Source organism: Amphiura filiformis, chromosome 9 (assembly GCF_039555335.1).
Source record: "Amphiura filiformis chromosome 9, Afil_fr2py, whole genome shotgun sequence".
Lineage (NCBI taxonomy): Eukaryota > Metazoa > Echinodermata > Ophiuroidea > Amphilepidida > Amphiuridae > Amphiura > Amphiura filiformis.
The window spans coordinates 48,379,768-48,397,255 of record NC_092636.1 but is presented as its reverse complement, the minus strand read 5'-3'; the positions used below and the strand labels follow the sequence as shown (position 1 = coordinate 48,397,255).

General features: G+C 34.2%; 1 protein-coding gene across 1 annotated transcript in view; it reads left to right on the top strand.

Annotated features, from left to right (window-relative positions):
* Positions 1–17,488, top strand: part of LOC140161082 (carbonic anhydrase-related protein 10-like) — a 293,957-nt gene that overhangs the window by 51,424 nt on the left and 225,045 nt on the right. Inside the window, 1 exon segment of the mRNA XM_072184469.1 lies at positions 9,082–9,156. Within this exon segment, the coding sequence (XP_072040570.1) occupies positions 9,082–9,156 (75 nt within the window).

Sequence of the window (17,488 nt, the reverse complement as noted above, 5' to 3'; positions counted from 1 at the left end):
TTTATAAAGAAGTTTCTTAATTCTTTTCCTTCTTCTCAACGACCAACCAACCAACGCCCTGCGCGCACGGCAACATACATCAAACGTTAGATGACATTACTCGTAGTCTGTCATGCACCGTCCTCAACATGAACGCTATAAATTATTCATCAAGAGCAGGTGTTCATTCTGCCCTACATTTCTCTACTAGCATTATCTAGTATAGCATTATCTAGTAGTAGCAGTAACGCATTACATGCTATCTATACAACATCTTAGTCTGTACGTCACATCTGGTGTTAACCTAATGACGAATTCGTCTAAGGCTCATTGTCTCTTTAAGATCAACAACTGAGATAACATAAGGCCCCAAGGGTAATCCAGCTTGCCTTTTTTACTATTCCCTTTCCCCCCATCTATGTTCCTTTTTTCTTCCTCGTTGCGGGAATTGAATACCATTAACGATTCATGGAATGTACGGTTGGTTGAGTTGTACTTGTACTTATGGGAATTTATTTGAAACAAATGATGTTGAAAAAAGTTCTTGATAATGAATTGGGGGTAGGGAGCTATAATGCATCAAATGAGGCGATTTGCATTGTATCCGATACATGTAACACCTTTTTTTCTTCACGTGGGATATAAATCAACGTTTAAAGGTTTAACTGTTACTGTTAAGCTTAACTTCAGGGGTTGGAAATCTCTTGACAAGGAGCTACGTCGCGTTGCTTCGCCTCGACAAATTCAAGTTGTTTCCACCAAATGTCGAACGATCCCAATTGTATAATACAACATGAATAGAAATACGATACTGCACCTAATTACAAAAATATGCATTCTATTATGGATCGTAATGTATTTAGATGTTTTGAATTAAAGATAATCACATAATAATGCTGAAGAACTGAAGCTGCTTCTGTCGCGTTTTATTTTAACACAAGATGTTTTATAATTATTATAAAGACCCGTCACAAATATAATCGGGCTATAAATTTATGGTTTTCCTTTGATCATAGTTTCCTTCGTTATTACGTTAATTAGTTGTTTCATTTTCTAGTGATTCTCGAGTTCAACCATGCTCTGCAATATCCTAACCGACACATCATTTTTCATGTTTTATCCAATAATCATGTAAGTTTAGTAGTTTATAACTGCACCATTTTAATATGACATAGTTCAACACTCGTATCTTCAGTAAGTAATATGACGTGACCTTGATCATGTTGATTGTGATTGGTTAGGGCTAGGGATAAATCTTGCAACTAGAAGACTCTCATCAGTTGAAATGGGAAATTGAAAAATAGCAAACCTAAACTTTTCGAGTGCACAATGTACAAAGCAAGATTTAACTTTTACATTTTCTGTCTATCATATCATTTTGAAGTCTTTGTCAACCTCACAAATGAGTTTTAATCATTGCCCATCGTACTTAATATATCTATAATGATGTTGTATATTGATAGGTGCGTCCCACATTTATTCAATCTGTAGGTCCGACAGATGTCTGTAAGTGTTGATACTCATACCTATAGAGTTAAAAGTTCACTAACACTTATTGCCGTGTGAATACTTGCGTCACAAAGTGAACTTATATAACAGTATCACCATTACGCATGACTATAAGAACAATGTATGCTATTTATTTCCCATCTGCAACCCTGTTGGAACGTGTTTGCAGCGCCGCACTGGTAGAATAGGAACTCTGTTTTGTCTTAGTTTGATTATTATTCCCCTCTGCTTGACTGGTGGTGTACATCTATGTACGTCTATGCCATAAATATGTATCTCAATGTTGCAAATTAAGCACTGTTGTATTAGAGGAGGTAGGTATACGTAGGATTATCTGATTTTAACAAGTGATATTTCCACCTTGCTGGAATTACATGAGACCTGGCCAGTCCACCTAAAACTTTTCATCCGTACTATTTTCACAGGGTCAATAAGAATAATACCAAAATGTCCATTTTGATGTAGATAATGTGGGGATGAGGTGGGGATGATGTTGTCGATCAGAGCATCCTCCTTTGCCAAATATTGACAATAAGATTGTTTACACCTGACGTTACCCACAATCCCACATGCAGCGGGGAATATTACAATTACAATAGTTTTTAAGGGAAGGCGTGAAACCAACCCGCAAGCATCCTAACATAACCGGTGATTAGGTTTAGTTTCTATTGTCTCAAACAGTGCAACGCGGTTAAAGCACCGGTATAGCCAGGATGCGTGCGGTTGGGTTTTCAACCCTACCATTTAAAACTATGGTAATTGTAATATTCACCGCTGCATGTGGGATTGTGGGTAACGCAAGGTGTAAACAATCTTATTGTCAATATTTGGCAAAGGAGGATGCTCTGTCGACAACCGCATCTTCACCTCATCCCCGCAAGGCCCACATTATCTGTATACATCCAAATGGAAATTTGGATATCAGTGGAAAGCCCACATTTTTCTCATTGACCCTGAGAAAATATTACGGATTAAAGATGTTGTCAACCAAAATGTGGATTAACTGGTTTAGTATTCACATGTATTCAATTATTTTAATTTTTTAAACACAATAATAAACATGTCCCCACATTTTTTTAACACAGTAATACTTATGTTCCTAAAATTTAAAACTAAGTAAAATATCTTATTCGGTGTATGTTATATCACAAGGGATTATACATGTAGAAACCCTCTCCAGGTTTTAAATAATAATTAAGATCCTACATCTGACATATACCGATGTGAATAAGGTTTACACAATGGAGACTGTTCATTTAAAAGGTTGTATATTTTAACAGATTGTGAGGCTCTTATCTGTTAATCAGTTCACGCTCACTGTATAATGCAGTGATATCTGACGAAAAAATTATTTGAATCAATATACCTCTAAAGAAATCAATACAAAAAGCAGCATGTCTCAAAGCTTAAAATGGCATTGACCTTAAAATGCATTGTGGTTCATGTATTTGAGTGATTTCACGTCGTTTCAAGTATTATGGTTATGATTCCAGTTTATTATTGTAAGACTATTCATAAAATGTGTACAGAGTCCATTGCAATGCGGTCAGCGGATAATATGAAGCACGTGTTAATATTATTTCGCGGGGTTTCCGTGACTGCAGAGTGATGAAGTTCGTTATAGCGAAAAGAAGTCGTCAGATTTTATGAAGCTCTTCTTAGAACACGTATAAGGTAGAGTATCAAAGCTTTAAATAACCCAAGGCGTATTTCTTTTGAAGCTACGTTATAAGCACTTGACATTGGGCTATTCCAGTTGAAATCCATAAACTCACTACGGAAGACATGATCTTAATCTCCTAAAAATACTCCCTGTTTGGAAGGTTAAAGTCGTGTCTTCCATAGGGGGTGCATCGATTACTGGAATGCACCATTACTGTTTAAAAAATAAACAATGTTCTTAATATGTCAAGACAATATAAAAATAACTGTCATCTGAGCAATACATGAGACGAACATAAGCATTGCATTACCGCCATTTTCCTCAAAAGCGCATAGTCTGTAATAAACTTGTTCATTTTTTAATACATTTCCGAGGAATGTTTCTTAGAGCAAAGCATGTTGCATAAACAAAGTCAAGATGTAAAATCTGGGTTTCTAGGTTTTGCATACAAACACAGTATTCTTTTTAAACTTAAAAAGAGTAGTGATATTCTGGGACATTTTAAGAGATGAGGCTTCTGATAGAGTCTTTGAAGCACGTCCTTAACCGGTTGTATGTGTGAATGTCAAATGCCGTGAACAGGACCGATTTTGTTTTGAAACAAATCTCTAAAATGCTGAAATCTATTCTCATATCTTCCTAAAATATAAAATTTATACATAATACACCAACTTGAAAAGGTACAGAATGTGGTTTAAATTGTTTTAAGATGAATAAAGAGGATTATATGTTGTCTATATTTGACGCTAAGAAGCAGTCGATGCTTAGCTTTTAGTTATTCGCAAAGAATAGTTCATAAGAAATTCCAATTCAATACATACGTCGTGTATGCAAATAGCACAGATGTTCAAATAGTCAACATAGAGCACTTTTACGCTTGGTATTTGTATTGTGGACCTAAAGCACATTTTTTACTCTTTGCATTTGGTTTATAAAGAGGTTCTTGCACTAAACAGGATCGATTGTAGAGAAAGCTGCGCGGCGCTGGAATCTTGTTACGTAGAGTAAATATACCTTACATTTCCTTGACAAAAGAATGGATGCAATTTCATTTTTACCAAGTCCATTGTACTCATTAATGGAGTATTTCTGTTGACAACAGCTTTGATTTAGCCTACGTAGCAATTAGTGATGTAAATAAACCCAATGCAGATGTATTTATCTATTTGAATTGCATTTTGACCACTGTGCTGTTTTATTGACCATAGTGGCTAAAAATAGTACTGTGCTTCGACTAACCGAGTACGTTTATAGTACTATAATTAACTTTACCAAAACATGCGAAGGCTAGTAGTATACGCGCAAATATGTAGCATTTAATATTTTACACTGTAGTTAAAATTTTGGAAATTATTTTTATATAATTATCATCATCATCATTAGTAGTAGCATTATCAGTTGTAGTATATTTATGTGCATTTGTTATTTATTATTTTATTTTTCAATCTATAATTTTATTCATGTATCTTTGTAGAATATAAATTCTACATCAAATTATACTTTGAATTTGCGATATTTTGTCTCTCACTCTTTTGCTAATAACTTGATATATCATACTCATTTCATGCAAAGTCCACATTGTTCAGGTCGACGTCCTGCAACTTATATTTGCGTTATCAGTTTAATCACAGATTTGATACATCCTGCTTATTTTGCAATCAAAAGTTTATACAAATACTTGATAAGAAAAAGCTAATTTCAAAGTTTCCAATAATAAAGATAAAATCCATTCTATAATGCGTCAAGTGCCAAGTGCCTCTTATTATATTATATACTTGTCTCTCTGGTCATGCGCTTTTGTATTCAGCAGAAATAACATCAAGCTCTGACACAAAGGCATTTCTTACAACAATGATCTACGAAGCACTTCGCACGCAAATCAGTTCTTTATTTTCTCTTGTTAACAAAAAAATTCATCTCTCGGTAGGTTTCTTATGATGCTATAATAAGCAAGTGTCCAATTATCTCTAACAGAATAGAGTACTCCAATTCCAAACGTATAAATTTGATTCGATTTTTTCAAACATGACTTTATGATTTATAGATAAAAATAACATACAATTGTGTGTTTATGAAAAGTAGCACTTTTACTTATTTGCGACACAAATAATACAATTATTTGTGATTTATTCTTGATTTGATTTGTTGGGTTTAGAAATACATTACGAAATTCTGATTCATTATGTAAAATAATAATAGTAGTAGTAAGAAGACAAAACAAAAACATGATTTTACGGGCGGACGGATTTGCCAGTCACCTATTTTTTTTTATAAACAACACGGCACGCTGTACTCCAAATGACAGAATAACCAGCGTCCCATTTATTATTATCAGGTGATAACCTACCGGTATATCTGACGTGGCATTAAGACTAGTTATGGGTATACTGCGAGCAACCATGCTATATCCTAATGGATATGATTCTGATAAGCTCCATAGATGCAAGTTGATGTTATTTGAATTATGCGCATTTCTTTGCCGAGCCAAAAAAGAAAATCCAATAATAAAATTTATAAAATGGTACTTGGGTGCTGTCAATTCTGTACGAAGAATAAACCATCTGACAGATATGATAAAATATACTAAATTTGAATTGCAATTTGTAATAAAAGCACATGTCTAGGAGAAGCAATAAGCAAGAGGTATGAGCTAATTTAATCCATCTTCTTCATATAATCTCCTTACGGTCAAGTACAAGACGTAATTCTCTTATGAACATCCGATTATGATATACGATAAGATCAATATAATATAATTGCATTCCTTTTAATGACTCTTGTTCCAATATGTTTGATGTACAATCCAACAGAGTGAATAATAGTAAGTGATATCAGCATTAATTCCCAATGCACTGTGCGATAGTTTGGGGACATTTTTTTGTGAACTCTGACCTATCAGGATTTTTGTTTTTTACGCATTTTAAGAAAAGAAAATATTATAATCTTACAAATTAACTATTATAATAATAAATGAATAATTAATATAAAAAGTAACGCAATTTTCTCGATCAGAGTTAAAGCTGTACTAAAACTCCAATATCGCTTATAACAAAATGTTATATTTAAATTTTAAGAAAAAAAATATTGTAATCTTGCAAATTAACTATCTAAATGATTTTATAATGACATTATTATAATAATAAATGAAAACAATTAATATGTAACGCAATTTTCTCCACACTGCGACAGGTCAGAGTTCAAACTGTACTAAAACTCCAATATCGCTTATTCCATTTTCATCTCAAGAACTGCTGATGAACCGAAGTTCAATACTCCAAAGAGTCGTAACTCCAAAGGGTCATTGCTTTGAATTTCGGAATAACGATCCTTCGAAATAACGATCCTTACTGTAAATTCGATGTAATGACCCTTCGGAGTAACGAACCTTCGGAGCATTGACCCTTTGCATCATGCAGTTATTGTTAACTACATGTATGCACACAACACAGGGGCACTCACAAAGGTAATTGACCCGTACTAGTAGCGCTGTGCTGTGGGTATAGGAGATGAACTAGTTAGCGTCATATATCAAAAAGTATAAAAGCTCTGATTTTAGTACTTGCTCTATGTTTCAATTACTTATTCTTTTCAAAATATCTGAATTTTTAATCCGGTACAAGCTTTAATAACGTTAACGGGGGAGCATGCATTTGTATGAGAAAGGACATCTACCATCTTATCCAAACTCCGGTGTTAATCCAATGCACATTTTGCTTCACCGGGCCGCCCTGACTTGGTCGCGTTTGGAAGAGGAGTGCCACCAAACCGTAATAGGTACAAATTTAGTACTTTCTTTCAATCAAGTATGGTTTATTTTCTACATGTCAATCTTTAAATTATTAGCATAGTCCTTATATTAACGGTGGAGCGCCTTGATGAGTAAATGATAGCAAACCAGTGAAAAATTCCCAAAACTCAGTCAGTGGAGCTCCACCTGTACATGTCAATAGCGTCATTATCGATTGGATTAGTCGACCGTAGCGGACAATTCGATCGCTCATTGGATTAATATTATCACGTGGTAAGAAATGTGCACTGGACAATCGATTACTATAATATAATGGTTTAGTACTGCATATTTCGGTTTAATCTTCACTAAGCGGGTTTATGGCTTAAAAGGTCACGGTGAATTTGCCGTGGACAAAACTGCACTATGGGAGTAACGAACCTTCGGAGGATTGACTCTTCGGAGTAACAAACATCCTGAGTAATGAACCGTAACCTATGAAATTAGTTGGTTATTACCAAATCGATATGGCGAATATTACGAAGAAAATGAGAGGTCAAATTCTTTTTTATTTTGATGTTTTCATTCAACGTAAAAATAGTCATATCTCAAGCCGTTGATCTCAAGAAAGTTTGTATTAAACTCCAAATTGGAATGAAGATCAATTTGGCTATAAAGAAGCATGTGATAATCTAATGGGAAACTTTACACACCAAGAAATCAGATTTTTATCGAAGGGCAATGACCACTGTAATTTGAATCCACAAAATGATAGAGTTGGTTCTATACTTTTGGATTTGTATAAAGTTTAAGAATATTGGCCGTTGCCTTTTGAAATTTTAAAAGCACAAACCGGAGAGTTAGCTACACCCGGGGGGGGCAAACTTTACAAACTGTTAAGAAATCAAAGATTTTTATCGAACACAGCGCTCTGTCACCCGAAGACCACCTATTTTTCCATTTGATCTGTCACCCAAAGACCCTTACAAGTTCAATTTGAACAGCAACTTTCATTTATCACTGATTTTGTTTCTTATTTTGAAAAAATAAAGAAATTTTTAGAAAGAAATTCGATTTTCGATTGGCTGTTTTGGTTGCCTTTTGTTCTCACCCAATGACCCCATATTTTTTACATTTTGCTCTCACCGAATGCCAAAATCATGCTCTCACCTTAATGACCCCATATTGTTTTATGTTGTTTCCTTAAAAGCAAATTTTAAAAGCACAAACCGGAGAGTTAGCTCACACAGGTAAAGAATATGGCCATAGTGTACTGCATACATGTGCATACCTTTGGCTGACCTTGTAGTGTCATTTCCAGGGCCAGAATGACTGGCCACATTATGAAATACAGTGCAGTCATTGTTCTAGGGACGTTATTACTATGATTTTATGCAATACGCATGTATTTGGCATTTACCGTCACCTGTTACACCTGCTACAGCGTGGCACAGTATACTGTAGTAGTTAGGGTACTTGCATCTTGTACATGATGTCCATCCAGGGTTCAATTCTTGGTGGTGACGACCTGTAGGTAAATTGTGCGGTAAAAAGTCTGAAATTAATGTGTTGCATCTACAGATTGAAATCATGACTTCTCGTTGGCAGACCTATTTAGTGCATATACAATTAGGTAAATGAACCCTGGGAGTACTTCGTTCTTTGGAGGGGACATCAAGCCGTCGGTCCAGCGCACGACCACAAGCAACTAGTTTTGCTTTATTTCATCATATGCTTACACGAGTATACCGATCCAAAATCTTCCATTTTTTAATTCCAATTCAATTCAAACATAGAACAACTGTGCTCAAAATCAAATATTGTGCAGTAAAAAGATTTTTTATACTTCATTTTGAGCAAGTCACTCTCCGCAGTAAATTTAGATTAATCTATTCTTTAGTTAAAAAGTAGATTATCATGTTTATAAAAAAAAATTGTTTGGCCATTGGCGTATTTCTGTGAATAGCAGTAAAGGGTTTGAGTGCTGCTAGAAGAAATCACATTGTTGATGTTCAAATAGAATAAATAAGTATGATTCTTATCATTCTACAAATATAACGAACATGATACATACATAACATTACAAATAAGGCTAGATAGAAATATTTTATATAATGGAGCTACCTATTACCATTGCATTGCATGCAGTCACCGAGTAGACAGATTATTTAATAATTCATTGTCTTTATCTTTATTTGTAAAGGAGCAGCTGACGACCAAACGGGCCAGAGATCAGAAAGAAGTTGGCAGGATGTGTGGACATACGATGGATTACAAGGTAGGTCAAGGTCTCACAATTACCTCAACAACGTATTTGTTGGTCAGTCTCGGATATTTATGGAAGGCTTCTTCAAATTTAGTGTAATAAAAATATTCAGGAAAGAAAGATTAATGACACTTCCGATAACAAAAAATTATCTTGTTTGCGCATATATCTTCATACCAAAGTTTCTCGTGTTCGGATTAATGAATGACACGCTTTGACAAGACACTATGTGAAAGTCATAACATGATAACAATTTAACGAAAAATAGAATACAATAACAGACTACACTCTTATAGCTTCTTATCAAAATTGCGCGCGTTCAAAGTTTGTCCCGAGAAGTGCTTTTGAAATCGTTGCTAACATTCTTGTAGTGCAGTGTTTGTAGATAGTGATGATTCGGTTTCATGGCGTCTAAGCAATCCTTTGTTTGTAGGTATGTCTTATCCGTTAAGTGACATTATAATGCCGTCCCTAAATTGGACTGTTGGACTGTTCCAAAATTGTGAAGGTTGAGAAACAGATTGTTATAATTAAACTTTAGTGAGACAAAGGCTACAGTGAAGGCAATAAGAGTGATTTGTTACATCAGAAAATCTGCTATAATCATCCAAATCATACTGTTGCATTTTGTAAGCAGTATAGCAGTAATAACATGCCCTGTAGTGATAAATTAAAAAATGACTTGAAAAGGATAGCATTAACAGTTTTGTCAGTTTTGAGGTTTCTGTGTACACACGGACACGTACTGCTACACTTAATTGAATGGAGCTTCATCTTATTTTTTCCTTTTTATAAATTTTCATTTAAATGTTTTGTGATTTCTGTATACTTACGGACACTTCCTGCAACACACAATTGACTTTAATACTTTAATTTTCCTTTTGGTCAATTTTTTTTATGAAAATGCACTTCACTTTTAAGCCACAAATTTCAAATATTTAACGCTTTTGAGGATCACTAATAGCCTGAATCCTTCAGGCCTCTAATGGCGGCGCTTTTTACCCACAATCCTTTACGTTGCCTTACTCTCTAAATTACAAAGTCTTATTTTTAAATCTAAAAGACTTACTTTTAAATCTAACAGAGACTGTTATTAGTGACGAACCCTTTGGGATTTAAATTAAGTCTTTGTTAAGACTTAAAATTTTAAAACCACAAAAGACTTAAATATAAATCTCTTAGACTTGAAATTTAAATCTTTTCAGTTTTACCTTTAAATCTTTTCTAGATTTACTTATAAATAAATCTTCTTGAGATTTAAAATTTGCAAAGGAGTTGGGATGCAGAAAAAACAACAACACAGACTCAAAATGTGCAATTTATTCAGGCAAACATTGATTTCTTTTATTGCAGCTCCATAATAAACACATTGAATGACATCCAAACATAATATCATAATACTAGTAATTGTGATATGTGTCAAATGCAGAAATTGAATCCTAGGTGTATAATGCATAGGTAGCTTATACAGCAGAAGCACAGACTACCTAGGCGATTGAAGATAATGTTCACATTTGCCCTTCATGCATATGCACAACAATGTAAGCTTTCTCATGGAAGTTATAGTCACTGACATTGGCAATTACAGCATCTGGGATGCCATTCTGCAAAACAAATTCGTCCATATCACTTCATTCATTCGCTCGCCACCACACGAAATCGCAAAAGAAAGATGGCGGCTGAGCAGTCCAGGAAAACGTTTCGATTTGATCACGTGCACAGCACCATCGCTTTGTGATTGATTTACTGTTTAAGTCTTTCGAAAGACTTAAAAATAGAATTTCTTTTTCCCGATCCCAAAGAAAATTTAAATCAAACCTCGCGTAAAATAAATCTTAAAGACTTAACAATTTTCAAGTCTCAACTAAGATTTAAAATTTAAGTCTTTCTAATTTAAAGAGTATTCAATAAAGCACAGTACAACTGCCGTGCGTAAGTATTCGAGGACGGGAGAATCTAAAGTGATAATGCCTTTAAGCTGCAGCTTTTTGTTATTCAGTCCAGTGCTTTAAACATCTTACTAGTGTTATTGAGGTTGACACCAATGTCCACATGCAAGATGAACGGATGATATTTGTTAGTCTCCCAGACAAGAGTATCACGTACGTTTCATCAAGACTTACCTTTCAAACCAAGAGTGTTCTGAAATGTTAAAAGGATCTATGTTTACATATACTTTCCAGTTCAAAACAAATATGAATAATCACAATATATTAAAGGTGGGTTTTCCGTGAAAGGGTTAGTGGCCGAGATGTTAGTAACTAGGACTGTCATGTCAAATTGTCAAGTTGTAATTTAATTTATCTATTAGAATATCGATAAATGTCAATTTTATGATTGATAAAGATAAACATTCAAGTCACATTTGATTTGGTAAATTGAATTTTAAGCACGTCGATGGTGGTAGTGGGTGATATTGAAATGAAAAGAAGAGAGTAAAATTTGAATTTACAAGCGAAAACGTTAAACTTTTTTGAAATGTGCGAATTATTTAAAGCGAGTTAGATATTACAAAATCGTGTGGCATTGTGGGAAATTGCAGTACCAAAATTATTGCCCTCTGTTGCAAATACACGCACAAAATTGCTCATTTTGAGATTGCATTTTGCTTTGCTGACAAAATTTGACCCACTTTTTGTTTAGTCATATAGTAAATTCGCCAAATGCAGTACGATATTTGAAACACATCTCGTACGACGGCCCGATTTTGGTACACATAACCTATGACCTAAGCCGGAAGGTTGATGATGTTCACTAGTGGAAATTTGAAATGAGAATTCTTTCTCAATGAATACAAATCTCGTACGACGGCCCGATTTTGGTACACATGACCTATGATATAAGCCGGAAGGTTGATGATGTTCACTAGTGGAAATTTGAAATGAGAATTCTTTCAAAACCGACGAGAATTGGACAAAACTATGAGAATCGACCATTTTTTAAATTTCTATGAAACTTTCTCATCCAAATGAATGAGAAATACCAAATAACGTGTCAACAATTTTCTTCTATAAAACAATGTGACATGTTGTTGACATTTGATTTGGATGAGAACGTTACATAGAAATTTACATAAATTTTCAATTCTCGTAGTTTTGTCCAATTCTCATTGGGTTGGAAGAATTATCATTTTAAATTTCCACTAGTGGTTGATGATTAAACATAACAAAGATAAACATACCATTCTATTCGTTCTATTGAACGCTCTAAATCTGGCTGAACATTTTTATAAATCATTTAATCAAATGAAACGATATAAAAGGCAGTAATGGGGTCTCTCGACCCATTTCCAGTAAAGTAAATAATATATGGCAAGATTAAGGCGAATTAAACATGTAAAATGCAATGGACAAAACATATTCACTGAATCAAGTCACGGCGTCAGCAATAACATGAATTATGTTTAGTTTGTTCATAACATATTTCAGAATATCAGGAATAACAACTCAATCTTGTTCAGAGTAATGTCTTGTAATTTGAAGAAAATTGTCTTCGCCTAAAGGTATGCATGAGCATACAAGTGTTGTTGTGTTGTTGTTGTTGCTTTTTGTTTTTGTTTTTTGGGGGTTTGTTTGTTTGTTTGTTTTGGGTTTTTTTGGTTGTTTTTCAAGTTGACCTGTGATCCATTGCATGGTGCTCCACTGATGAAGAGGGATTGCCAGTTGTGCGGCATTAACAAATGTCAACATATAGGCCTGCAGGGGTTAATTTTCGCCATCGTTCTTAAAAATGTTAAGATCTACATCACACAACCTACCATTTAAGATTCATATTGTTCCTATTGTTACAGTTCTATTTTTCTGGTATTATGCTTCTTTTATTTCAGCAACCCATTTCATCTGGTTTATGAGTCTTAACCTTATACGTCAATCAAATTTATTCTCGAATAAGTGATGATAAATGCCTTTCTTTGATATTAAAATAGCGTCTTCATGGGAAACTTGACAATGTGAATGCAATTAGGGCGCCAGAAAATGTCAAACATGATTAATTTAATTTCATAAAAAGATTACATTCCCTTTCTATCGCATTTGAAGATTTAAAAAGTAGTTCATAATTATTTTGTTGCGTATTGAATGCAGTCATAAATTACGAAAGAATATATTTGCGTATGGATGTCCTATGTACGTCGTAATACTAACAGTAGTGAAATAACGGGTGTTTTACTCCGCGATATCAAGTTCCCTATTATATTTCCGGTATTCGAATTTCACAAATATTACAATGTAGCAAGAAGAATACGCATTGTTATTCTTGATTGTAAAACAATTTAAATCTTAATACGTAACGGATCTATTCCTCAAGTAATTATAATTTATTTCCACAAACAAACAAACAAAGCCGTTTTCACAAAGGAGGTGTTCTAATTGAAACAACGTATGTAAATGATACAAAGCGTCGAGTTCAACTACCTTGAAATCCTTCCTAGCTCCAACATCAAAATAAATTCATTTTGTTAGTAAGCATATAAATACGTATCACACACACATAGATACAATTTCCCATCGCGTTGCGTATGTCAGATGATATTAATACACGGTGTGTTGGTTAATGATTACACTGGATTTGAACGCACGAAAACTCACACAATTTGATGTTTTTGCAAATTATCAAGAGATTCATTCTCGCAGCAAAAATTGATAATCTCTAGACATGTTTGGAATCATTAAATATTTCTTTCCTATGGTTTCAAATGTAAGCACGTGCGTACAATATGTGAAATATGGCACATTTTGTACAATTTAAATCAACACAATCAACATCCGCATATAATGCATTATGATATAATGCATGCGTGATGCTATGCGCAACATGGGGTCCCCAAAAGCAATTATTGCGTATCGCATATCCATTCAAAAGTATCAAAGATAATATTTTTTGTTAATGGACATAAAAGTACTACTTTATTTTACTTTTTAGATCTTGTATCTGATTTATAAGAGCCTATACAGTGGTAGCATTCGATGTGATACAGGTTAATATTTTCCACAGATTGCTACAATGGAACATGTTATTTGAAGCGCTCATGTATAAAGGCAATATCTTACTTTGTACAATCTAGCATATGTATTGAGGCTATGTCACAAACCATAGGTGTAAGGATAGAAGTTATATTAATCCCATACGGTTACCGGATTTGTTATGCAAGATTCACAATAACAAAAAATGAAGACTATATCATAAAACTGGTGAACCTATACTCGACCTGTTCGTACTTTATATTAAGGTCAATTTTCATGTAGACTGTATATTAATTATATCGATATGAAAATCTACCGTTTTGGAGGGTTTTAAATATTGTTTTTATGAGCGTTTTGACCTTTTAGAATTCCCTCAGTGGAATGCTGAATTTTACAATCAGTCGCTCAGCGACGAGCAATAGACTTTAGGCCAATGAAGTAGAGCATATTTTCCAACTCATCACATATCGCTCTACTTCATTGGCCCAAAACAATCGCTCATCGCTCAGCGAATGAGTGTAAAATTTATCGTGAGTGAAAATTGCATTTGCAGTTTTCTGATTTGCATTCGCTCTCACCGAATCACATTATATTTTTGATTCAGATTTAGAGTACTGTTATAGACACCTATCAATAATACATAAACACTCATCAGATGCAAAGTAGTCGCTTCAAGAAATTCATTCCTTTAAGGTGGTACTACACCCCTTGAGGTGCCTTCATCGACCACGATGGGCAGCCGATGATGATGATGACCCCAGACCCCTTGATAAATTTGTGACTATTTTTGCATTTTTCTCAAAAAAAAACAACACACTGGTAACAAAAGTTATGTATAGTATAGGGGCAAGGAATCCAGTTACTACACTAGAATTTCAGTGACTCAAGACAAGCGGTACGTTATGTATGAAAAGAAAAGAGGTACCGTCAGAATGTACCTCATTTACTGAGCCACTTGTCTTGAATCACTAAAATTTCAGTGAAGTAATTGGATTTCTTGCCCCTATAATGTAAATAACCTTTGTTACCAGTGTGTAGTTAATTATTGAGAAAAATGCAAAATTAGTCACGCAATTTATCAGGGGGTGTAATTTGTATTACGAAACATTCAGAAAAATGTAAGTAGAGAAACAATGATTACTACCTGCTGATTGGATACAAGAAAGATATTATGATTTATTGAGGCAATGATCAACATGGTAATAATGGTGGTAGGGCTGAAGAAGGGTGCTCAAATATTTAGAAGCTTTATTTTAATTGGTCAATCAGAAGAATGCATCGCGTAAATAATCAATCAGAAACGCTGTAGAAAGCAGTAACTCCCAGAGGATTCAGAACAGGTTCATTAATCTTAACCTTTTACTAAAGGATCAATAATAACATAAATAAAAAATAATTGATTGTTACAATGCTTTACTGATTTTTTTGTATGGTACGTTATGCATAATTTTAGTCATAACAATAGGAATTTTAATGTGTGCCTTCCGTTACTACAAGGCCATTCTAATTACAATTCCATCACCTTGAAAATAACATGGCGCAGTAATGGAATTCGAATACAATCAGCATTTGTCATTCCTCACTATTGTTAGCAAAGAACGCGTAATTACCGAAGGTGCATGAAAATAAATAGAGCTCGATTATACAGTCGTTGTCTAATGATAATGAAATTGAGATGTATAATGCATTGACGAAAAAAACATTAAGTGTTCCATAATGGAGAAGGCCTCATCATTGAGGTTTATTCTATCCCAATGCACGTTTAGAGTTACGGGGGGAACGAAAAGACCGAAGCAGACTACACTCTTATAGCTTCTTATCAATATTGCGCGCGTTTAAAGTTTGTCCCAGGAAGTGCTTTTAAAATCGTTGCTAACATTCTTGCAGTGCAGTGTTTCTAGATAGTAATGATTCAGTTTCCATTTCATGAATAAAAGGTGGATCTGTCCTACTTCGTATTACCCATAATGTTAGATACTATTACCTTTTAAACATGCGCCCTCGATCAATCATGTACATGAATCTAGATGCCTTCCAGATCAGTACACTTGTATAAATTCGTACATTATTCCCGCGGTAATTCCCTACACCCTGCGGGAAAACTATAACAAATGGGGGATTTTATCATATGGAGTAAACTTATACTGCGGGTTTACAGACACGTGGTGTATAAAAAGATAGTGTCATACGAAGCATTTTAAGCGTTTTACTTAAGGGAGAAGATTTCGCTTGGGAAATTAGCTGGAAGCCAAGTCAATCGATGATACCAGGTCTAGAAGCTATAGGGATATAAGATGTCAATCTGGAAATACATTGGTTAGTCTTTGTAAGCTTTTGTTGAAGAAATTTTAACCTGCGCATTATATTCCATAGAGTGTTTCTATACACTGTGTATCTGATGTAGTTTGGAATATACAGACGGATTATAAATAGGATTATGACATTGACCTTGTGTTTTAAACTGACTGTTGGTGTTTTGCTTTCGTCTGATAGGTCTTAATGTTAAAACTAAGTGTTTAAAGCAATTCAACAAAATAAAGGTTAGACATAGTGACGGCATTTCTTGTCGTCCGGTATTGATGACGTATTATTGGTAAAAACAACCGTTTAACGATTGCTCTAGATATGTAGGAGTATATTGCATTTGTAAGTATGAGTGATTTTGCTACAAATATAGAAATAAGCTCTTGTCTACACAACAATTGCGTGACATTTACACAGGCCATGACATTTTTCAACTAAACTAAGGTTCGCACCAAATAAGACCTTCAATTTTTCTAAACTGATGGTAAATCAGTGAATATTGTTGTTGTTAGTAATGTTACTAAGGAAGTTTAGAATTGCTTTTAACAATGCAATTATAGTAATCTTGGTACGATATCAAAAAAAACAATATATATAATGTATATATATATTTGATATTATTAAAAAACACACATGTAAATATTAGGGAACTTGATATCTCGGTGTAAAATGCCATGGCTTCGTTCCCTGCGGTTATTATAGGACATCAATGCTCAAATTACGTTATAAGTGTTGTATTGACGACTACATATCGCAGACCCTATGTGAATAGAAGCTCTCCTTAGAAAGATATCACTTTCCTATACAACCTGTGTTCGTCATATGCACTAAATTATTTTAGCTCGCAAAATTCAATAAAATCGATTTTTGTATCGTTATAAAAGAGTAGCTACTGTCTAAATTCAACAACCTTATTTCTACAGCCGCTTGACGCTTTTACGGAAGTCCAAGTCGAAACAATGCAAATGTTGAAGGTTTAATGCACTGCACTCAAAACAAATACGTTGCAATATATCACATTATACGAGACAGACTTAAACGTTTTTATCGTAATTTTCTTCTCTCACGAACTTACAGTT